At 40.8% G+C, this 25792-nt stretch overlaps 1 protein-coding gene across 1 annotated transcript in view; it reads right to left on the reverse strand.

Annotated features, from left to right (window-relative positions):
• Positions 1-21686, reverse strand: part of PPA2 (inorganic pyrophosphatase 2) — a 34589-nt gene extending 12903 nt beyond the window's left edge. Inside the window, exons 1-7 of the mRNA XM_048303820.1 lie at positions 21524-21686; positions 19787-19851; positions 18064-18108; positions 9652-9705; positions 7309-7428; positions 4903-4989; positions 3425-3551 (exon numbers count right to left, since the gene is read on the reverse strand). Coding sequence (XP_048159777.1) covers positions 3425-3551; positions 4903-4989; positions 7309-7428; positions 9652-9705; positions 18064-18108; positions 19787-19851; positions 21524-21656 — 631 coding nt within the window. The 5' untranslated portion in view covers positions 21657-21686. The remainder of the gene's footprint in view (positions 1-3424; positions 3552-4902; positions 4990-7308; positions 7429-9651; positions 9706-18063; positions 18109-19786; positions 19852-21523) is intronic.
• Between the last annotated feature and the right edge of the window lie 4106 nt (positions 21687-25792).

Genomic DNA, 25792 nt, shown 5'->3' on the forward strand with positions numbered 1-25792 from the left:
GACATCACCAACTGCTGTTGAATATCCTGGCATCTTTCCAGTGAGCAATGGCAGCAAAAATGGCTGCTAAGATTCCAGGCCAGTAAATCACCTCCAAAATGCCATCCAGCATATACAATTAGTCCAATTTGCTGAAGGAGAGCAAGATGACCTTTTGAAAGTCAGACTTCATAAGCTGCTTCAAACACAATTCCTGCTTCAACTGCCAGTGATTTTTAAAACCTCTTGTCCAATATGACGATGCCACATACATTTAGATCAAATCACAGCACAAAAGTGTCACTCATTCTTTCTGACCTGAAACTAGTAAAGCACATCAGATATACAAGTGAACTCCAATATATCAAATTCAATCCCATCTATGAGATAAGCAGACAAGCAACCTTTCCACTCCAAGAATTTACTTCTCCTCCTGCCTATTTTACAAAAAAAAAAAAAAAGCAACAATAAAGAAAGCAACCAGGCCTATTACACCACCAAGATTTAGTGTTTCAGTCTGCAAGGAGCTTTTAGGTCCTTTCTCAGAGTTGCTTGGTCTGAAGTTGCTCTGCTGGTCCACTAATAGCCATCTGCCTAGCAACTGCCTGAGCAGAAACACAACAGCCACAAAGACAGATCTTACTGAAATAGGTAAGTCTGAAGACATCTAGCTGTAGTCTAAAAGAAACTTTCCCACACAGGTATCTGCATCTGACATACAGCTTGTATTTGGTGAGAGACTGTCCCCGAGCCCACCAGAATTAAGTGCTATTATTTCAAACAGGTTACCTTACAAAGCCAGTCCAAGAAGATGCTAAGTCCCTGCTACTCCTACTGATGACACAGTTCCCACTTAAACAGGTGCTAAGCATTGCTCATCATTCCTGGATACTGTCACTGTAAACAAGAGTTTCTCACTGCTCTGTGCGAAAGAGAGAGTTCTAGGCAGGGTTTCCAATTTAAGCCAGTATTATCAATAAATGCCTGCATGACACAGTCCAGTGGAGTGCTATGAATAAACAATGAGAAGGACTCAGAAGTTGTGACTTCTCAGTTCTGACTTCTGTGAAGTCTCAGAAAAATCAATTGTACTTATGAGAACAATCATGATCCCAGAAGAAGAATATCCCAGGTACCTGGGGTGTGCTTAAAGAGCAAGACGAGTTAACACATGGTGTGGGCTCAGGATGGGGTTTGCAAGTAATCACCACTCTGGTGTCTCAGAATTATCTTTTCCAAATGCTCACTGGGGGCTCTGCGCATACTAAGTTGAAAGCAAATGTGATGATTCTCAGTCCAGTTGGAAATGTTTAACAAATGATACAGAAGTGACTGGACAGGATTAGAAAGCAGCACTTAGCCTCATCTTCCCCAGGAGGCCACCTCCGTAACACAGCAGCACATCAATTACTGAGGGAGAGACCGGTTTTATCTGTAGCTGCCATCCCTTTATGCTGAAATAATTAACAACTTTGGGAAGGGGGAAAAACAAGTATAAAAGGACATATTGTACTGCCTGCTCCAACAGATTTGTTTGTTTCCAGACTGAAGAATGATTGCTGTTAAACACTGCAAGCCAGTCATGTTTCTGAAAGCAGATGGGGGCTTTTTTTCTCCCCCTTTCCTTTCTTTTGTAAATCTTGGGCTGCAACTCCAATCCCAAAGGGAAATCATATTACACTGGATAAATGTTTCTACACTTCTCTGTATCTCAGGATAGTTCTCTTCTTGAAGTTTTGTACATATTCCTGATAAGAAATGCACACAGGAATCAACTACATGCAATGGTTTGCCCATTCCTCCCACTTCTTTTTATTTTTTTTTTAAAGACTAAAGGTCTTACTCCTCCCCTCCCAAATAAACTAAAGCTGTAATAGAGTTGAAATAAATCAGTCATTACCTGGGAGAAAAAACCCAACCAAACCAACCAAAACACCAGAGAGAGCTTTCAAACACAGACAGTTAACCCAATATAATAATAAATAATACTGGAATAAACTGCCACAGTTTTGCCCCTACTTAGTAGACTCTTTCTGAATTCTTTTATCCACTTTTCTGACCACATTCTCTCAGAAATTGCTAGGGAGAAAAGGTAAGTCTTTAAGCAGAACAGTGTCTAGAAATGAAGTGCTAATCACTTTTAAGTACTGACACATATTGCATTTTGCTGCACATTACAGAGTAGTTTAAATTGATACTGACATTAACAGCAAGCTATTACTTACTCTTTCCTTAAGCTGACCTTCTTAATCTCTAACTGTCAAAGTAGTTAAAGAGTCATAAACACTATGTAGTAATTCATCTGCCCAATGACTTTAATCAGCATCAACCCAAGAGTTTCCTTTTCCTCATCTCTTCTTGTCCCCTTCTTTCCCCACAAGTCAAGTATTCTCCATGTGAAAGCAACCTGCAAGAAAACTGAGAATGAAGGGCTAGTCCAGTGACATACTTTACATTCAGAAACCATGAAAAAACCTCAATAGCTGAGAAACACAATTCCTTAAAAAGCTACTGGATTGTTCTATTCCTACAGAAAGGCCATTCCACACCTTGGTGCTCCCTACAAACAAAGAGCAGGCTCTCATTGTACGTACCTGATGGTATATATGGTTTTTGGTCTCCTAACAATCACTTTTAGACAAACCTCCTCACTTAATTCTCATGATTCCCAGTAACATTCCATTTGAGGAAGCAAACTTCCATTTATCCAGAGAAAAACTGCACTTTACCTGTGCTGTAAAAACTTAACTTCCTGCAGTTTTAACACATCTGCAATCAAAGTTACACCTCGTGTTACTTGCATGGACACACTTTAGTATTCGAGCTTCATTTGGATACCAGAAGAATGATCACAGGGAGGACAAGTCTGAGCAGGATATTTCCCCCTGCACACCTAGTCATCATCAAGGCTGATTAGGGTGAGCTGCATTAGCAGTTTACTTTGCAAATTTTCAAGCTAAAAGGTGAAACCTGATTGCTCATACTAAGCAACAAACTTTGGAAGCAATCCTCTTAAAAGTGGCAAGACATTGGAAATGCCTTTTCAGGATGAAACACAATGCCTGCAAATATAAAAGGAACAAACACTTTCAACAAGGAAAACAGTAGTGTAATACATAATGTAAGTGGGTAAATAGGCACTATTACACAGGAGATAAGCCTGTCACTTTTTTGGAGGTCACTTTCTAAGGCAGTTGTGCTTCAGAAGTCAAAAGAATTTCTGCGTGACGTCCTCTTGAAAATCCAAGCAAACCACTTTAAAAGTTTAGTGTGAAAGCACATATGCCCTCCTTGAAGGAAGCACCTGACTTAAACAACAAAAAAAAAAGAAAAGTCTCGCCTTTCCACTGTCTGCCTCTTCTTATCCTGGGTGGCCTAAACTCAGGTACCATTCTGCTGTGCAAGTTTCTGACATAACTGCATTAAGAAAGACAAAAATACTTGCCATGGATTTTCTGAGCTTCTGGGTCATCTGCACTGATGGCAATTATCTTCCAATCTGTCTCTCCTTCATCAACAAGACCTAAAACACCCAAGACCTTCACCTGAACAATCTCACCAGAAGAACGAATCTGAAACAGAACATAACGCCACAAAGATTTGGAAAACAACACACAGAATTTCTCTTTTACCTTACAAAAAAAATACTTTTACATTTTTGGCCAGCAGCCTATAACAGAATTGCAAGATAGATCTGCAAACCCAGTATACACCTATTTAGTATTCCTAGCCTTTCTCCCACCATTACTATTCTCCAAGCCTCAGCTCTCCAGCCAGCATTTATTTAACTAGACAAGTAGCTAAAAATGTCTTCCTTCCCTTTTACCCCAGTTCCCTCACACTTTCTTGGTCTTCCCCTCACCCTCCAAGTCAGAAGTGTCTCTTACTCATTTTTAAACTTCTTCCTGTCCCTTGACTCTCTACTTTTTCAACTCATGGTCCTAATTTCTCTCCTGCTATTCCTTCCTCTGGACTCCACAGAGGAAGGAATATAAATCCCAATATAAATACACAGCACTCCCCCAGAAATACCATCACAACAATTTCTGCATTTTCTTAGGAACCTTCTCCCTACCAGATAATATTGCCTTTTTAACTCTTTCTGGATCCCTTGAAATTCATCTTTAAGTTTCTTACCCCAAATAAAGTCACTTTTACTGAAGTCACCAGTTAAATTTCCCCTTACCTAAATATCCTATGAGATCCCTCTTTCAAACTCACCCATTTCATAACCCCATTTTTGATACACAGTATCACTCCATTCTTTGCTGCCTCTAGATATGCAGAATTTTCTTTCCATGAGCTAGACCCTTCCTTTATACCTACTAATGGTGTTTGCTGCACCTCTTTTTCATCCATCCACTCCATGGCTCATAACTCTGCATCACTGCAGCAGGTTCCTGTCTTCTCTAGAAAAGAGGATCTACTTCTGTTTGTACTCATGAATAAACTCAAACTTACCTCCTTTGTGGGTCTTTGTAATTTTAATGTGCATGATGCTGTCTTATCTCCTCATCTTTCAGCAACCTATTCCTAGCTCCAATACTGCTAACAGGGAAAAAGGAAATAAATCTTTTCCTTCCCCAAAAATCTTAACCCTCGCCTCCTTCACCCAAAACTTACTGTCCACCCACAGAACTTCAGGATGCTGTTCTTTTATTTTCCCTTTTAACCAGTACAAAGACTTTACCAAATTCTACTTTTCTCCTCCTTTTTAAAAATCCACCATTTCCTTACCTATTCTCTCCTTAGATCCTCTATTGGTACTTCTGTCAGTCCCTAACACTATTAACACATTTTTTGATTTCCATCTGACCTTCTCTTCCAAAAGTTACTAGCAAATTATTATGTTAACCTTGATAAATTAAATTTAATTAATTAATTTAAATTTTATTTAATTAATTAAATTAAATAAATACAAACCTTTGAACCTATTTCACAAACATCAATAGGATCATTATCCCCACAACATCCTGTAACCTTATCTGTATGGCTTGGATCTTCCCAGGTCTGCCGAAGGAAAGAGAACTATCAGTTACCAGCTGAACTGAAATTACAACTCGTCTTACCACTAAATTACAAAGATTAGTAAAAACAACAATAAAAACATCAGCTTTCCGAGAACAAGCTTGCTCAATGGAAGGAGAAAAAATAAACAGCCAGTGGACTGACACTGAGTAACTCACACCCAGGACAAGTGACATGAGGATTACTGAGGAAGTATTTTTCCTGCATCAATGACTCAACAGGTACACTTTACCCAACTGCAGTAATTAAGGCCTCAGAGGACCCTGAATATGATTTTTCTAGTTACTAGTGATAGTGGAATCAAGCTAAGACATCTTACAACTACATTTTTATTATACTTGTTAAATACCGTGATATTAACATAAGTTGTTTTCTAAAACATCTAAGCTTTGAGCTAACCACACTCCTACACATAGATTTGTCAGCACCCAATAAGCTATTTAAAGATTTTAGCTTTAGGTATGAAGTATTTCTTCATTCAGTATTTTGAGACGTACATTCCAAAGGACAGTTTAGAGTTTAAGACTAAAGAGGCAAGTTTAAACCCCTGCTCTGAGCACTGCACAAGCAAGGAATCCTAGCCAAGTTATACTAACCTAATTACTAGACAAATACTTGTTTTTACTTTTACTGGCAAGTAATGAGTAACTCGTTCTACAGCTGAGAAGCTTTTCTGTTAAGAATTTTGAGTCCATCAAGTATTGTTGAAAAGATTCTAGAAAACTTTTTTTTCCAAGGAGCTATACTGCTGTCCATGATCATTACTCCACCTCAAACTTGCTCTTGAGAACTTCACTGATACTGGAAGGCAAAGCAGAATCATTATCAAAAAACTGATGAAGTGGAATCAAGAGAGAATTGAAACTTAATATTTCTTTTTCCAGTATTCTTCACAGAATCAACTAGGTTGGAAAAGACCTTGGAGATCATCAAGCCCAACCTATGACCTAACACCACCTTATCAACTAAATCATGGCACTGAGTGCCACTTCCAGTCTTTCCTTAAACACCTCCAGGGATGGTGACTCCACCACCTCCCTGGGCAATCCACTCCAGTGTCCAACCACTTTTTCTGTAAAAAAAATTTTTAATGTCTAGCCTGAACTTCCCCTGGCACAGCTTAAGACTGCGTCCTCTCATCCTTCCAAAGTGCTCTTCATTTAGGGCTGCATTACACCAGTACTACTCTTCTGCCCAGTCACACCTCTTCACCTCTAGGTCAGAAGGAAGGAATAGTATTGTTCTCTGGACAGTACAGCGACTTCTGCTACGATAGCAAATAATCTAATACAGTAAAAAATAAAAATGACACTTATGTTCAAGCCCTCCCTAGCTCACCAGGTAACAAGGGATGCTGAACATTTCTCCTGAGGAAAGTACTCTAAGTCCAAAATAAAGCACTTTATGCAGGAAAATATTTACATTTTCAAATAATTCTGGCTTTACACTAAGGAACATACAAATTTCAAAACATTAAATGGAATTGCTGGTTTCCAACTATACCTACTTGGAAACATTGTCTATTGACTAGACAAGAACTTCATTGCTGTATTCCAGCACCTGCCTAGTATCTCCTCTCCAGGGATCAAACACGTAAGCAGATTTTCAGGATTCAACTTTCACTGCTTATACAGTTAAGTGTAAAGAAAATAAATTACACTTTTCAAGCTCCATCATGTTCTTCAGTACTAATTTAAGTATGTGTTTTTCACAGAAAGCTTAAAACTTTTCATTATGCTCAAAATTTCAGCCATTGGTTGGGTTTGTCAAGGCTCAAAGTTTTGAATGCGTCATGATCAGTAAAGTCTCACAGTTCAGAGAAAAGTTAAGTCAGGCAGCTGAGGTTTAATCTAAAAAAGAACAACCCTTGTGTTCCTCTTTGTTAAAGATATTAAGAAATCCCAATTAAAATTTATGCTGCAGTACATGAAAATCCTAAATGAGTTTTTAAATAAATGCCTTGTTTAAGTAGAAAAGGTCTACTTGACAAAGTATTCTTGAATGGCAGACCATGACAGTTTAATTCTGTCACTACAGTACAGAGACACAGACTAAAGATTTGAGATTTCTTGATCATTTAACTCCTTCCTGAAAACACAGCACATATTTACTCCCACACCCAAATTCTGATCAAAATTTATGGACACAATAAAGTTCAACATAAAAAAAGATCCTAATTTACAAACCTATCAAAGAGAATCACCCCTCTTGCAGTTGATTTGCATTCAGGCAGTATCCAAGATTTACAAGGCAATTTACACAGAAGACAGAAAACTTTCACCATTATAACAAAAATGTTACCTGTGGGAGGGCACCATAATTCCATATATAACCCTTGTGAGGAAAGAGATTTGCCACATATCGAAGCTTGCCTTTCTTTACATCATGTTTAATGGGATTCAACGGCTCCTCAGTGGCAATCTAAGCAGATCGTGAAAAAGGGCGTGGGGGTAGGGAGAGGGAAAGAGAGGAGGAGAATGTTAAAATGGAAAGCAATTCATTCCATACCCAGCCAGTGGGGAAGATCCATCTGGCAGCACATGCTTGTGGTTTGAGGATTATTAAAAGTATGATAACTTCACTCTGAATCTCAAGGGTCATATTCAAAAAGCAGCTTATTAAGGTATTAAATAATGCTGTAAAATATGCAAGAAGAAAATGAATCTAGAAGAGAAAGTAATAAATTTGTAAGGAGACTGTCATGGTCAAACATAAAAACTGAAAGGAACTTAAGTCAGAAGTTCTTGCACTGTATAGTACAAGTTCAACAGATGTGCAAATGGTGGCACAACGTCTTCCAACAACAGGGGCTTTGACAGCCACAGACAAAATTGTTCTTGCCCTCTGCTTGTTGCTCTCCAGTTGCAAACATCCCTTCTTTCCATCACCTCTCAGCATACAAATGCCTTTTCACAAGCACAAGTTCTCCATAGCCACCAAATGCCAACTTAACACAGATCTGGAACAAGTTAAGCTACCATTCGAAGAGGGCATTCTTACTCCTAAAGAAGCACTGTCAGAAGAGCTGAACTACAGCTGAACAGTAACATCCTCCCCCAAACCCCATACACAAACCATACACATATTTCCACTGCCTGAGTTACCCACCACAGCTAATTCACACTGTAACCACCCTTTTGACACTCCGCACCACAGTCCAACCCAAGCTTGGCTCTTGCTTACGAACACTCATCTGAGTGGCAAAACGCGCGTTACAGGCTCAAGTGGTTACACTCAAGCGGTCCATAGCTTTCCTGCATAAGGACACAGCCCTCAGTCCATACTCGTTTTATATCCCTGTCATTTACCTGAAGCACCATCACCAAAGCCATCCCAATTCCACTTTTTTGAAGCACACCAACCTGTCAATAGTATGTACTCATTCCACAAGTAAATCCTCCCCAAGAGCCAAGACGAAGGTTCAGGCATTTCTGGTTATACACTGGATTCTACCTGCTTCTGGTCATAACCTAACAGTGAAGAGCTCAAATTTGTTACTTGGGACACTGACAGAAGTGGAGCTCAGCAATGATCAGGCAAGATCTGGTAATAACAGGTGTCAGCAGCTTACCATGGTCTGGACTGAGGGACTGCCAGGACACAATGGCAAGGCAAGACAACTGCCTTAATGGTTGATGCAGGAAATTTTAAGGGTATTAAAAGTTAAACATTAGGGATCTACATCTAGTCTCCTCCATCAAGCCCAAGAAGTCAAAAATCACTGATTTCTGAACCTAACAGGACAAACTTTTCTACCCTTGACAAAATGTGCTGAAAGAAGTAGAAGGAGAGCAACCTGAGCTTTGGGCAGCATTCAAGTAGCACTGTCAAAGCAATCCTCTGCAAAACAGAACTCAGCTTCCACAATTAATCATGAGCTTAAAATACAGGGTAAATATCTGAGGTAACCCTGCTTGAAGAGTAACAACTGTGATGGCAAACACATTTCTGTAATTGAGGAAAGGAGAAAAAATTCTCATATAACAGGCTAGGGAGATTCTTTGGTATTATTTTCAGTAATTAAAAGAGTTAACAACTCAAACTTCCTTAAAAGCATCTGGGAAGCATCCCCAAAATTAATACAAATGTTCAGGAAGACAGGACATACCCTGGTGAGATCTGTTGTTTCACAAACACTATAGATGATTTCACTACTTGTAAAATACCTCCCTGCAGGAGTAGATATGTTCAATCAGTATTTATTTTTGTCACAAAAGAAATACTCTTTTAGTTGTAACACCATTTGTCAGGACTTGGCCTAGCACACTGTACAGTGGAAATAAGGAATTAAACCATCTGAGTGGAAAACTCCATAAGCAAGCGTTAGTCTAAATGCTGGACAACATCCTGAAAGTCAGTACTCCAGGACTCTGCTGCAGATACGCTGCACTCTGCAGTCAGAGGATTGTCAAGAAGCAGTGCCCACCTGCTTTTCCTGTTTCCACCAGGAAAACAATTAGAACTTCAGCACTTTTTATAATTGCAAGGAAAGAGTATGTACCACTGCAAACCAATTTTCTAACAGAGCACATTTTAATGTGTAAAGAGCTATCCAAACTGTGATTAAACTCTGACTACTGGAAACCACTACATTGTCATAACTTCCACAAATACCTATATAATCAAGGTATTTTTCTTAATTACCTCCATTTTTGCATTCGTCCAACGAGGCACTTCTACAATCATATTAAACAGGACCTAAAACAACAAAATAGTGACAGAACTGAAAATAAATTCCACTTGGCAATTAGCATTTTACAGTAACACAAATTCTCTCCTCTGCATTCAGCAGCAACATACATCACATTTCTCTGTTACAGCCACTTTTATTTGTATAATTCATTTAGTTCAGCCTCCATGGTTCATCCTTTCCCTGCCTCATTGCTTTGAGAATATGAACAACAAGCACTGGAAATACACCTAATGTTTTTTGTTCCCATGTCAATATTACCCTTCACAAAACATTCAGTATGTCCATAGAATAGTTTGCCACGAGGCAGTGGTTCAGTCTACTAGTCAAAGAGGATTGGATGTTTCTATAGCACAGAGTTGGCTTCCTTTAAGCAGAGGAGAATGTTTCAGTTTTTTTCCCCCTCAAGGATTTATTCTTTCAGGCCCTCCTCTTTTGCCTTTTTTTTTTTAAAAACTCATGCAAATGACACTTTTGATTCTCAATCAAATCTGGCTGCAATGAGGCGATACTAATCCAAAAGTGATGGCAGAGGAAAGACAGGGACACAGACACCTCACATTTGTGTTAACCTTCTTCCTAACAGAAACAAAGTCAAAGCTGTTTTAAGAAGGGGGTGTGGGAGAAAAAAACCCAATAAACATGTAAAGTTTTGTGGTTTTAGAAGAAAAATAAATAGTCTACACCTTCTTACTGAGGCGGTTAAAGCGACATTTTCCAAAGAGAAAAATTCTGCGTAATTGCCGTACGATTTCTTCTTATGAAGCTATCTGAGTTAAGCACTACCAAGTAGAGCATTAATTGAATTGAAACCATCAAGCAAGGTCTACAACCTGGTTTAGACTACTACAATAACCTCAAAATATCACATTGCCTGGGATATCTCTTCACAGCCAAGGAAAACTCACATTGCTATTAGCAATCACAATAGATCAGGAAAGACAAAATATGTTTTTGCAGAAATTTGTAGGAAAAAAATATAAAGTTGAACCAACTGAAGACTTGCACTGACTCTAACTACAATTAAGGCTCCAGTGAATCCTTAAATATTTGTATTTTTGCTCCTTGTACCCTGCAGCTGCAACAAACAAATACCATTACCAGGATCAACATCAGTCTGATTAAAGCAATCCCAATGGTTTTATGATCATCTCCTCCCAAACAAATCTAGAATGTGGAAAGCAAGAAAGCAAAAGGAAAATCCCAACTGTCACTTAGCATTTCTACTATGAGATCACAAGCTATGGACAATCCTCACAGCCAATTCCCAATAAATTTAAACTATATTTGCCATCCATAAGTACTATACCCATACTGCAATCAGTGGTATGTCAAATGGAATCACTTTTCCCAGTCAGGTCATGATCAAATAAAAAAAGATTTTAAAAAAAGGAAAAAAATGAGAAAGGTTTCAGATAAGTCTCAGTTTCATAAAATACACCTTATGTATATAAGGACAGTTGAAACAAAAGTAAAGAGGGCTCAAAAATGTCAACGCCAAGCAAGCATACAGAACAAAGCAACATACATGCACTAGCAGGTAAGAGAAGGGTTGGAAGAAAGCCAGATAAAGTCTGCACATCCATCTGGGAAACACTTGGAAAACAGAAATGCACAGCATGAAAGCCAGTGCTGACAAGAAACTCTTACAGAACTGCCATGCAGGTAGAAGAATTGTTCTGACTGGTAGCTACAGGCAGAAAACTTACAAACTATTCCTGGAATTATAGAGGATGTCTTCCCCTCCACCACAATCCTGTATTTTTGTTGTTTAGATGCTGCCATATGCTCTCCTGAGCATGTAGAATGCAAAGGCTTCAGCAGCCTCTAAGCTAGGTTTTGAGCTTTAATTAGTAAACAGTCCAGGTCTCCACCAAATCAACTGTTGGGGCTGGACTACAACTGGACTGAAATTAATGCAATGTTGCTCTCAAAATCATAATAAAACCACTTGGATTTAACTCAGCTTGAAGACCAGGCCCTCATAATTTGTGTATCAGTCAAATGTGAATTGTCAAGAGTCTTAAATGTGACAGCCTGACAGATTAATTTGTATGCAAAAAAAAAAAAAAAAAAAATCCCCAAAAGTACTCTCTCTAATGCTAAGCTGCCAAAAGCATTTACAAAAGATTAATGACTTCATTCAGTGTTTACATTTAAAAATAAAAAGTTTTATTTATAGGGCAATCAAATTTTCACAGTGGTGAGACTAGATTCACTCGTGTGGAAAGGAGAGCATATACTCAATATTTTGACAGCTCGAGAGAAGTAGACTCCCTGGTTTTTTAGGATTTTTCTTCCTCCTCTTTCATTTCTTATTCTCCTCCCTAAGTACCACAAAGGAATGTTTCCATCACCCTTTCTTTTCCAGACCAAGCACCTATTCCTTCAAACCACTTGAATGTTGTCTCCCATCCCTTGCTGAAAACTGTCCCTGCCTCAGCTGAAAACAGAAATGTAAGCGTCAGACACCACCTGTCTCCACAGATTACCATCTGCATGTGTCATTCAGGGGTTAGTTTTGGCTGGTGAATGCATCTGGTAATTGATATTTTTATCTTAAATCAGTAAAACAAAAAATTCCACCTCACCAACCCCCTAAGAGTAAGCACTTCTACCCCCTCAAGCAATGGCAAGACTGTTTCAACAGCCCATCTGACACACCTTCAAATCACAGAAAAAAAGATCTCTCATTAAACAAAAACTATTGCTTTCAAAGTTTACCATTTAACTGCCTTAGTACAAGAGCAGTCAACTGGCCTGCCTGTGAGGTCATTGCTAGCTGCAGTCCAGATTTAACCCAGCTCTGCAAGAGCCTCATGTAGAAGGGACTCCACTTCATGGGAGCCGACTGTGCAACAGGCCAGAAGGAGGAGTTCCTCCAGGCAGCCTCATGCCAACTCAGCTGGCTGACGGTTTCCTCAGGACAGTATTCCTGGAGCATGCAAGAAAAGAGGAAACAGTGTCCTAGATTTAGAAAAAGGGACAGAATCAATCTTCTAGGAAAATGGAGCTGAAGAGCCCAGAGGGACACTCAACCCAGAGTATTACGTAGCTTGTTTGACTTTGGATCAACGTGAACCCAAGACAGATATTTGTACTTAAACTTTATTATACCTTGAAGAGGGGCAGGGGAAGTGTGGAATCTACTTGCTCAACACAGAGAAGTCAAAAGTACATTTCCTCATTCCTACAACTGCATAAGAAAATCAGCAGAAAATTACATCAGTAGGAACAACCAGTATATCTAAATGATACCCTTCATTTCCTAAGAATTACACCCTAAGTACGTTACATGGGAACTCCACGTAGGTTGCAACTGTTTGCTTTATTGGGGTGTTGTCTTTAACAGTTCTTGGCACCTTACTGCATTCCATTTCAGCTGAACATAATTTTTAATGTCTCATGATATAGTTTTTGCTGAGACAAGCAAAAATGTCTCTCCTTCACACAGAAAACAAACAGTTTTTGGTTTTTGAAATGAGAAAACAACAGAAAGATAAAAAGATATACAAATATACTTGAGCATATTTGTACAGCAAGTATTGAGAAAAGCAAGGAAAATACAGACTACTGTACCCAGGTAAACTGTTAGTCATCATCCTCTCCTCTAATACTGATGGCCAAAAATAACAACCAGCTCTGGCTGTACAGATTCTTACAGAAAATAACTCATTTTGATCTGGGGTTGTTCTTAGAAACCTGAGTAGCAGAAGGAAAAAAAAAAAACCCATGACCTTTCTGATGCCTGCCTTTCTGGACTGCCCTATATCCCTCTCAAAACCAATTCTTCCTTACCTAACTTTCCCTTTCTTGTTCAACTAGTTTCTTTCCCAGTCATTCCACGTTCCCTATTTCATACACTTGAGAGAAGGGTTTTGAATAGGTATGATTTTGCTCAATGGTTGCAACCTTTAACGCTCAACTTCGGAAGTTCAGATAATCTGAAGCAGAAGTGGAGCAACTGCTATAGACTGCAATTTGCCATCACCATGCATGACAAGGAGAAGAGATAAGCTAAAGCTTACAGTTACTTTAGTATTTTTTATACTAGAACGCTTAAAAAAATCTAAAAGCACTAGAGGCAGCATTTGGGGGCTGCTGACTCTTTGTCATAGAGAAGTCCCGAGTCCCGAAGAAAGTGAGAAGAAAAATCAGCTATCATTTCCTTTTTTTCCGTCTGCTGATTTGCAATCTGGCAGGGATTCTCATCAGCCATCAACTGAACATGGCAGCATGCACCTGAGCACTAACAAGAATGAAAATCATAAGCTGCCCTAGCAGTAGTGTGAACAAAGGGTGATGTTTAAAAGCAAGACAGAAAATAAAAGAAAAAAAGGGGAAAAAGGGAAAAGGTAAATACGGACTGTCAGGAAATATATCCAGAAATAAATGGAGTAGGATTTCCCTACAAAATGAGTAGCCATGTTATAAGCATTCCCAATGTAAGTTCGCTATAAGGTATTTGCCAATTAAAACAACAAACCAGATGCCAGCAACATCTGGACACCAAAGAGACAGTGGAACTTCTCCAACATAAATTAACATGCCACATAGCAAAAGCGGAATGCAATGTCCAGCATAAACACAGAGTGCCTGCAGTCTCTTCATACTGTACTTCCCTCACATACTGAAAAGTACTTTTCAGTACTGTTATACTGAAAAGGGAATTATGAACACTATGTAGGTACAGGTAGGTTTTACACACAGGAATCTCACTGGCGTCAGGCATATTCTCTGATCAACCAGTTATGGGACATATTCACCTGCAAAACTATGCAGAGTATCCATGACATGAATAAATATGAAACACTGGCATTCCCAAGTTTAAGGAACCATTTATTTGAAGTTAAGTTGGATCAAATAATTTATGTAACTTTCTCAGTAAACCAACTGTACTCTGGGTAGATTTCAACTGGACTGCTGAGTGACAATTACCTCTACTCTCAGCATTTGTTCATCTATAGGAACACAAAGTAAGACTGCATCTAATGGACACATCCATAGCAAAACTCTGGGCAAATTCAAGCATCAGGGTGAAAGATTCACTGACAATCTGAAATTTGGAACACAAATCCCTGACCATATAATGGACACAACTGGAGCCCAGGTTACATATACTGAAAAATGGTCTAACACCACCATGGACTGCTAGAGGCTGTAGGTAAGGCAGAATACAAAGTCAGCACCATGTGTGCACCTGTTCTGCAGGGGAAATGACGGCAGCTTCTCCTTTCTTATGAAACATACCAACTTTAACAAATGAATCTCTAACACCGGTTTTGAACACTGCTGGAAGCACAAAGTCCTCTGTCAGATCATCTATGCAGACTGCATGACCACTCCGATGACCCCTTATATCTCACCTGACTAGTTAATTTATCAGAAGATTTTGGCTCACAGAAGCATCTCAGCTGAAGTCCACAAGGGTGTTCCAGCACTGTGCAACCCACAGGATGCAACAGAACAAAAGCTGTCTTGTTTCTTTCTATTTTTTTTTTTCAAATGCTCTTGGGAATGTCTGTAAGTTAGAGGACTACAATCTCTACGTGCTTGGACAAACTCCTTACTAGAGCCAACATATGAAATAAAACTTTGTATTCGAGAACACCTGGGTCCTCTGAACAACACAATATGTGAATACTTCTCCAAAGACATACAATGGTAAGTGGATTAGAAACCCTTTCACTACAGCAGGGAAGCAACGTGTCACACTTGTCTTGAAAAGAAAATGATGACCTCTTCAAACCTTCTTCCTGCCAGACATGGAAGACCATATTCAACAGTCAGGCTCTGACAGTTTTGACCGTAACCCCAGTGGAAACATCCACTTTTCGAGACAGAGGTGTGAAACTTTTGAAACCTTTCACAGAGATTCACATGGGCAAGAGTGTATTCCAAGTGCTTGCAATGCTTAAGGCAATGCAGGGGTTCAGACTGCAAGCTGCTAATAATTTTAAGACTGAAGCTGAACATTACTTCTTTCAGCATAGTTTCTACCTCAAAGTAACTTCTCTCTTGTCCTCAAACAGCCAAAAGCCATCTCCAAAAGCAAAAAAGTCAGTTGTCAGCAGTGTCTGCAAAGCCAAATTTAACTGAGATTTGGGAAGGTCTAAAATGTTACAAGAAATGGTTGAACTAGTGAAAACAGTTAATATAGAAACACAACAGTGTTTCCCTTAGAAACTACAAACTGAGACTGTAAAAGAGCTGATACACACTTGTAGGATGCGCATTCCATACCCTACAAATGCTGAAAGCTGAAACTCCTCTACTTTGAGACCTTCTTTCCTGGCATCAGGAACACCAAGGACAATTTAAAGTAGATTAGACAGACTAAAGAGACTCTTGCAAAATTATCTTCATTTTCCATAGCTAGACTGCCACCTGATAAACACCAGCTCAGCATAATTTAACACACATTCTTAAGAGGGTTTGCCCTTGTCTAGAGTAACAAATACCTGCCACCCTAAAAGCTTAAGTTTCAAAGATGAGTTTCCAGGACAAGAACTATCACCTTTGAATTCCAATCAAATTCAGTGCAAGGATCAACTGAGTTAACAGCTGTCAATAGCAGCCTTTGCATTCCTAGACAAGAGCAAGGAGTCCAGTGCTTCTGAGGTATTCTGAAATCAGTACATGACATTAAATTCCTCAATTTCCCTTTACTCCCTGATTAGGCTATGCTTTCCCTGCATACACACACAAGGATGCATCTCTCACCAGGCCAAGGTAAGGAGAGCTGCTAAAGAGCCCAGTGTAAGAAGAAACTGCTTTCCTGAACACAAAGATCCCCTTGTTTTCTCTCTCCTCCACAAATCCCAAAGATCACGATGACAAAGCTGTTCTCACATTTCACCATCAAAGTAAAGACCAAGCATGTTCAGGAAGCTTACAGCCTGCATGCTTGTTTGCTTAATTGTATCAAAAGCCTGCTAGGATTGAAATGTACATTTGCCTTTGCTCATTTTCTGTAGTTCTGTTAAACCACAGCACACGGGCAGGAGTTATGTGAAGCAGCTCTGGAGGCTATGCTGGCCAAGAAAGCAAGACCTGCTCACCCTCACTGGCATTTCCCCTCCCCTCCTTTCCATAGGCTACTAGAAGCACGGTTTTCAACAAGCTACCATGCTTCTCACAGCACAAAACAGCAGTTTTGAACAGTTTCAGATGCTGCATGAAACATCTTTGCCTCACTCAATATTTATAAGCAGCTAAGAAACAGAATACTTGACTTGCCAGCAGGAGAAATAAATAAGAACTGATGTTGCAAGACAATGATTTTTTGATAGAAGTCTACTGGCACATACTCCTTCCACTGAATAATTCCTCTTTCAGGCATGATTCTACATCTACTAAACAGTACCTAAATGGGCATTAAGCTACAGAAAATCTAAAAAGCATTACTTAGGCATTGTAGCTTGAATGAATCACACAGCAAAGGGAGAAGAAACATAGTGCAGGATTGTGTGGGGACTGCTGTACAGCACAAGAACCAGTGCACCACGCACTGGCTGCAAAACTATGAGAGCCCAGACAGTTAGGGCAGTTCTTTCACATCTGATGGGTAGCTACAGTTTTGCAGTATGACTGGCCAAAGAGATAGGAGAAGATAAGGACTGGGACACACACACACCCCCCCACATATCGTGGCCTTAAAGCATAGTTTGGTTCATTTTTTTCTTTCACATTCTTTTACTAAGTTTTAGATGAGCCTATGCCAGGCAAAGCACAGCAGAAAATGTTACATTTTAGAAAAGACACTTGCACAAACAAATCTTGTTTCACAAAAAAAGCCTGAGCAGATCTTCCATGTTTTCTGGGCTTGTATTAGCCTTAACTTCAGTCCTATATAATGCTGAACCATTAGCAGATGTGGTTTTTCTCCCTTTGGGCTTCCCAGCTGAGTATAGAAAATAACCGCAGTTCTGAAAAGCAGATACTCAGTATAACTTCTGCCCTAACATACTTAGGATTTCTGAAGTTCTGTTTATAAACCAAAGATTATCCACAGTCAGAGCATAATGAATATTTCATTAAGGGAGGTTTTACTGCAAATGTTTCTGAACGCAATAGCAAAAAAGATAACACATCTACACTGCAAGAGTCGTAACAAACCTTTGAAAGATTGGCATAAATGTTTGCCTTTGAGAACATCTTGATGAATAAAGGAATTCTGACATTTCTGGTCCATTCAAAGAGGAGAATATTAAATCCCTTTAAGTCTTTCCTCCTAAAAGACTTGCATTTGAAGATATGTCAACTATATTCAGTGAGAGCAAGTTCACTCTGCAGAAAAGGGATGTTGGGAAGGAAATAGAGGAACAGTTGAAAAAAAAATAATAAAAAAAAAAACTTAGCAGTACCTCAGATCCAGTAGTCTTTGGCCTCTTTGCAGGAATTTCTTTATCCTATAGGGAAAGAGTGAAGTAAAGAAGTGTATAACGAACACTAGAGAGCAACATTGTATTCACATAAATACAGGAAACAGTACTTCGCAATGCAATTGAAACATCCCTTTGTGAACACAAAGGCTTAAACTGTAACTTTTAAAAGTGAGCAGTCAGTTCTGTTTCATTGTGAAATTCTAACCTTCGAGACATTAACAAAGGAAGATAAAAAAAAATGTACATGGACACATCCACTTTCTCCCAGATACAAAGAAATTTAAGCAGCAATTTAGGTCTGTACTCAATTGATTGGAAACAGTCATCTTTCTGTACAGTAGAAAACAAAAACCTATCCAAAATAAACAAAACCCATATGAAAAAAAAGGCTGGATTTATCCATCATAAAGTCCACAAATCTCAGACCAGAGGATGGAAAGACTCTAACATACAATTTTTAAAGTCATCCTCTTGCAAACAAGGCAAAATTAACAGAGACCTTAACCATGACTTCGCTTCTTGCTTACTCTTCAGGCCCTATATCGGGTGGAATCCTATTTCCCCACTCACACCAAAATGAAAGCCTCTCCACACTGATCAGACACTGCAGACTCTAATTTAACCTACTGACAAAATCGCAGGCTATAACCTACTCCTCCAAACTTTTAACTCTAGATGCAGGGACAGCAAGGCCTCCAGGGAACACATGATGAAAACGCCCATTGCTTTTCCAGCAATAGCATGGACTGAACATGGCATCTTAGTAATGACACTCTGAATGACCTGCCCCTCCCACTGACTAGCACTTGGGTCTGCTGATCAAAAAGGTTTCATTCAGATTTTTAATCTCTCGGGTTTAATAATTCAAGGGATTGGTTCATCAGTTCAGAAGTCTCCATCTAAACACGTTCAAACTACTGACGTTTTGCACCATTCATATCACCCATAGAGACTCAGCAACAAAACAAGAAAACAACTCAAACTCCCCCAGCCTGTTTGTGTCACAAGCACCCTGTGATAAGCAAACCTCAGCCTAAACCAAAGACTGGCAGTTCTCCCATCAGCGACAGACAAAACAGCCGTTTCATTATTGCTGTAATGAAGCCCCAGGGAGGGTGGCTAACAAGACGTGAAAGTGCTCATCTGCACCTCAAGCACTTCGAATCTCCAAAGGTGTGATTACCACTTCTCTCCTGGGCATTGCTGCTGGCTTCCAATTCTAATGCTCCTTTTGGGAATTAAAGACATACACCGTAAGTTACGCAAATGTGTGCTGTACATCCACGACAAAGAAATGTACACTTTTAATGGCAGATGTAGAAAACCGCTAATTTAAAAAGAGTAACAGTAGAAAATTAATTCAAGCACACAAAAGCACAACCCTTAAACACAGGGAATTATCACAAGATACAGTGAGGGTTCCTTCTGCCCTCAATCACTTAAAGAGACACCTAGGCTTGTATATACAGAAATCATTATGTTTCATTACAAGTCACTGAACTCAGCAGAGAAAATTCGGTGTAGTCATTGTGCTTGTATTACATAAGGCATTAGTCTGGGTTAGAGTGGGCCTTTCTGTCACTATACATTTCTCTGTTGATTACCAAAAAAAAGCTTTTAAAAACTGCACTTTTACCTAAAGAACACCAGCAAAATTATTAGCATTTTGAAAATAATCATGTTTCAAGGCATAAATACATACCTCTTTAGATCCAGCAAACAGGGGAATGTCATGGAATGGGGAAATATATTTACCATCTGCATTCTCTGAAAAACAAAACAAAGTAGCATTGCAAACCTAAAGATATGGCATAAGATGTTGGTGTTGCTAAATATCACATAATACAGAAATGTATATATGTTATGATTATGCATCCATTAAACTTTTTCTGATGTTTAATTTCACATACTAACCTACATGGAGGACAAAGAACTTGATTGTTTTGACAAGGATTCATTAGAATCAAAGTTATTGCTTTAGCATTCAACACTATGCTTCTCTTCTACCTGGCAATACAAGCTATACAGGGAAGAGAAAATTCTTTCATTCTTTTCTCCTCCCTGGCCATACACAACAATTAACAGATAAAAAAAACCAAACCCAAAGGAACCTCTTTTACATCAGTGATAAGTGAATTCATCTGGGTTTCTAGCAATGTTGCCTCCATGACTCCATTGTATTTCTAATAAACTGAGTTTCATGACTACAAATCCCCCAACGTAACAGGCTAAAGTCTGATCAAGAGTGAGTGAGGGATGTGATAATCGCTCTTGGCCCTCGGTATGAAACACCACACCTTGAAACCAGCAGAAATTGATGTTAACTTAGTGGCGGCCCAATCTGCACCTCAGCCTTGCTCCCACTCTAGAACGGAACAAACTTCACTGGAGTGTATGCTTAAGCTTTTCAAGTACAAGTATCACATCAAAACAGTGCAAACACTAACTCAAATCAAGGAATTTCTCCTCTGCTAGCACCCCTATTCATAGTAAAGAAAAAAGCAGACAAGGAACTTCACTTAGCTTTGGACTTTATTTTGACCACCTCAGCAAAGAGGAGTAAATGGAGTTAATTTGAAACTCCTGGAAGCCTCCCAGATGCTCCTCCCAAATAAAACAAAGTTTAGTGGCAGGCTGTTTATCCCCACCAAATAAAGTGGCTTTCTCTAGACGAGCTCCTGCAGTGGCAGCCCCAGGAGTGAGTACAAGGGAGCTCTGGCAGTGCTGCCAACCGGACACACGCCGCCTCCGCTTCTCCCACACCAGCGGACGTCAGAGTTGACTGTAGGTCAATGAACCAGAAGCGTACAAACCCTCTGCGATAGGACTGGCACACAAGTAAGACAACACTGTTACGAAAATGCGCAATAGTGAACACGGCACACCCTCAGCTCTTGCTGGGTCTTGAGACGCCTCCTGGAGCACTGCCCATGCCCTCGCACTGCCACTTGCTGGCCCCCGCTCGGGGCTGGAGCCCCTCATTTTGGATGTCAGCCTCCCGCCTCAGTGACGTGTTTGGTGGGAGGGAGGGCTACCTTGGTCACAAGGGACAGGCTGGGCTGTCACACCACAGAGCCTCCCACGGCTGTCCCTGGGGTGCCACAGGCCTCCGCTCCCAGGCTGCCAAAACACAGCACCACGGCGGCGCTTCCCCCCCGTCGTCCTCCGGGGCTGAGCAAGGGCACGGCTGGGCCGGGGTTGAGCAGGCCAAGCATCCCCTCCAAAAGCTGGGATCTCTACAGGATCCGCCCTCGATCTCTACAAAAGCACTGCTCTCCCCCTGCAGCGGGGGGAAGCCTCGGGGGTGACACCTCAGCCAGCCCGAGGAGCCTCCGCGAGAGAGGGAAGCCGCCGCCTCCACCACCACTTTCTCTCCCCCTCCGTGCGCCCCCCGGACGGGGAAGGAAGGGGTTTATGGAGCCCGAGGACTGCTACTTACTAAAGTAGAGGCGGTAATCGGGCGAGTTGGACCGGCCCCGCTGTTCCGTGCTGTAGCGGGACATGGCGCCCAGGCGCCCCCACCCCTGCGCCGCCAGCAGCAGCCGCGACAGCCCCGGCGGCGCCCGCATCATGGCGGCGGCCGCGCGCCCGCCTTCCCTCCCCTTCCTGCGGCCGCCGCGCCGCGCCGGCCCTGCCCCGCCTGCCGCGGCCCCTGCGAGCCCCGGTCCTGGCCTCAGAGGGAGAGAGAGCCTGTGGGACTGCTCAGCCGTAACGGAGGGCTCCACCGAGCTGAAATTAATAGTAACAAAAGCCAACCCCTCCTTGAGGTGGCAGGTGACCCCAGCGGGAGCCAGGCAAGCTTGGGCAGGTGGTAGCCCAGGTGTACCAGGCTAAGGTGCTCTCAGGCCACCAGCACTGCCAGAATGGGGGGTGCCGAGAGGATGGAGCCAGGCTCTTCTCGGTGATGCCAAGCTCTAGGATATGAGGGAACGGGCAGAAACTAACACACAGGAAGTTTCACCTGAACATGAGGAAGAACTTTACTGTGCAGGTGGCCAAGCACTGGAACAGGTTGCCCAGAGTGGCTGTGGAGTCTCCCTCACTGGAGATATTCAAGAACCATCTGGACACAATCCCGTGCCATGTGCTCTAGGATGACCCCGCTTGAGCAGGGTGGTTGGATCAGATGAGCCACTGTGGACCCTTCCAACATGACCAGCTGCGATTCTGTGAAAAGTGTGGATGCAAAATTAGTGGTGATGATACCAAAGGTTGCTATCCTTACCTGAGGCCCATGGCAGCATGAAGATCCTACCCTGCTGCTACTTAGGTAGGGAAATGTTTGTTTCTTAGCACACATTTTTATGACACCCAAGCTAGTCTGTGTGTGCACTGCTTATAGCTGGGCTATTTGCATGGGTTCCCAATCAGAGATAAATTTTTATACTGAACCCTGCTGTTCGATTCTGTATTCATCTTGTCTTAGTTTTAAAGCTTAATAGCTCTACATATGATCAGATTCCTTTGAATTCCCTTTTCATTGATCCTTGAGGATGACTTCAAACGAATTTTCTGTCAATAAGGATGGTAGTTCTTGAAGTAGTGCTTCTTATTTGTGGATCTTTCAAAAATTCCTGAAAAGGGGCAAATACCACTATTTGCATTTCATTGATGGAGAAACTGAGGCAGAACAACTTTTGTTGCATCATCACTCTTAAATCCCAAGCCAATTATCTTGTGTATTCATCTTGAAAGGTGATCAATATTAGCTTTGAATTTTAACTCTGGTTTGAATTACCCTGAAAGATTTATGCAGAATAACTCCATGTTACCCTCATCATTTTACACATTATTTTGAATGTTATTGGGAATTATTTATTTGCAGCAGAAGGGCTAAGTCCGTATCTTACTTCTGATTTAAACAGCACATAACTACTTCTCATTATTTGTTCCCTCTACTACTTTGGTAGATGAGGCTTCAAAAGAGTCAGGATTGTCTGTTCAGTGTGTGCAGTAAGGACACAGAATTATTTTACACTAGAGCAGGAGATTTTCATTATGGCCTCACTACTGTTCCCCCATGTACTCATCTGAAATGTGTTAGCTGGTGCTCTGGATCTTTGAGGGAGCTGTATTCTGGTGTGTGGATTTTCCATTACAAGAAGGCTCTGAGGGAAAAAAAAGCTATGGTCTCCTCTGATTTGCCACTGCTTGCTATATTTGTGACAACAGACTTATCCCCAGGAGTATGGAGAGGCAATTTTTGCAGGGCAACTGCCCACTTGTGCAGAAGCTACAAAGTAGTACTTCGTATTTCACCAGAGGAGTTGGCATCTGAGTTCCCCAGATGCAAGGTTTTTAAGGGTAATCCCCTGCACTGAACATGTAGGGATGAAATGCTTCATAGAATCATAGAATGGCCTGGGGGGGAAGGGTCCTTAAAGATCATGTAGTGCCCCCCTGCCTTGGACAGGGACACCTTTTGCCGACCAGGTTGTTCAGAGCTCCACCAACCTGGCAATGAACACTTCCAGAGACGGGGCGTCCACAACCTCTCTGGGCAACCTGTTCCAGTGTCTCACCACCCTCACAGTAAAGAATGTCTTTGTTATATCTAATCCTAGACCTACTCTCTTGCAGTGTGAAGCTATTCCCCCATGTCCCACCACTATATACTCTTGTAAGAAGTCCCACTCCATCTTTTTTCTAGGCTCCCCTCAGATACTGGCAGATCTCTGTAGTTCTAAATTTTTAGGTTTGTCTAGAGGGCAAAGAATCTGGTTTTCGTATGGAGTAATTAAAAATTAAGTAATTAAAAAATTAATATAATTTTTTTTTCTATTTCAATAAAATCTATTATGTGCTTTCTTTGAGTTGGCCTGCTGCTGAAATGGGCAAGGTTAAAAGGAAACCATAGGACTAATACTCTGCCTCTCCCTAGTTCTGAGGAATCTGGATTTAATTTATGGAAGGTCAAAGCCTTTGAAAATCACTTACTGAGAACACACAGAGGATTTTTACACTTGCAAAGCTGACAGTTGGGTGTAAGGTTATTCTAGTAGGAGTCTGATTTATTTCCCTCTACAAGCTGGAAAGTGAAATACACTACAGTGGCCTGGAGTCCTGGTAAGATGCATGAAGTTTGAGTGCAGAGTTCTCCATTGCTTTGTGTTGTGAACACGGTCCTACCTAAAGCTCTCTCGTCTCAAGTGGGAAATCAGCTGTGAAGCACTTAGAATGTATGAAATATAAACGAGTTTCTGTGCAGGCACTGTTTAGATGCATAAATAAATGCCAGCACGTTACCTAGCAAGGGTAGATGATACAGCAGAAAACCACACTGAAACCCTGCTAATGCTACCAGAGCAGAGAACATGATGCTTTAGTACTCTAAGGTATCCAAAATTATCCTAGTACTACAGAAATAATAATGCTTTAAATAGGTTTGATTGTATTTTTGCTTATTGTGCATTATATTACACAGAATATGGCTGAAGTATGCCCATTACTCCTCAAGTCATATTTGGGTAAGACCAGCTCCCTGGTTAGGATAAATTCACCTACCATCCTTGAATCTTTGAAACAAATTAATGTTTTGGGTCCAGTATTTACCTTGAGCAAATTCTCCAGAATTACCAAGTCTTCTACTACCAAGGGATTTTTTCACATTCATTCCCAAGCATTTTGCATCTAGCTCCTTGCATATCATTCCAATTGGGCCAGCAAAAGGCATTTATAGCACTGATCTCATTCATTGACCTTGTAACAGCTCCCACTGAAAAACAATGAAAATGTTGCTATTTATTTCAATGGAATTAGAACCAGGTCCTTAAGACTTAAGTAGAACTTACACGGCGCTTAGGTTTTACGCTTGCCCTCTGCACAGGGGTGAATCTCATTCCAGCAAAATGCCACTGGAGTATAGCAAAAACTCAGCAGCAATATAACCATCTAAGCCTGAAGGACATCCTTACTTTAAAAGTTTGTACTCTGCAGTGTGCATTTACACTGATTTTAGATAAATTTTTATATACTCACATATATATAAAAAAATTAATGTTTTGCCCATTAAAATGCTGTGCAAATTAAATGCAGAAAATATTATCAATATCATAATTTAAAGAAACCCCTCCTCCTGAATGAAAATAATTTTCATCTTTTCAGCTAATAAAGCTGTGAAGAATTTCATTAGTATGACTATGTGCTATTCCTGTGCGTTTGCTCTTGACTGGTGATCACATCATTATCATTAAATTTTGCTGTAATAGAAGTTCTATCTCCATGGCTTATAAAACCATTGATCTGAAGTAATCAGTTCCTGCCAGCCTTCTGTTCTGCTGCTACCTGTGTGCAAAAGTCGCAGCCAGCCTTCCTCCCTGCCCAGCCACCTCAGTGGAACAGGTCGCTGCCTGCCCCTGCTGGCCAGTGCTCACTCCTTCAGCCGACACCATCTCCCCAGCCTGCCAATGGATCAGCTGGAACCAGCGCTCCCTAGGGCAGATCAAGCCAAGCAAGGCTAGCTGAGGCAGTTTAGGGACATTGGGCTAAGCTATTCAGGCTGCTTTTCAGCCAAAGCAAGTTAAGGGCCATGAACAACTCCTGCAGATCTTTGCACCGACAGTCCTCAGCAGGAGAAGGATGACCAATCATTGGAGTCAGTAACCTCTTTCATTGGCACAGCCAGATTTGGCAGAGGATGTCTAGAGAGATGTCTACGCACAGCCAACTCACATATGTATTTGTATATTGCTCGCTGATGGATGCTGAC

This window comes from Corvus hawaiiensis, chromosome 5 (assembly GCF_020740725.1).
Source record: "Corvus hawaiiensis isolate bCorHaw1 chromosome 5, bCorHaw1.pri.cur, whole genome shotgun sequence".
Lineage (NCBI taxonomy): Eukaryota > Metazoa > Chordata > Aves > Passeriformes > Corvidae > Corvus > Corvus hawaiiensis.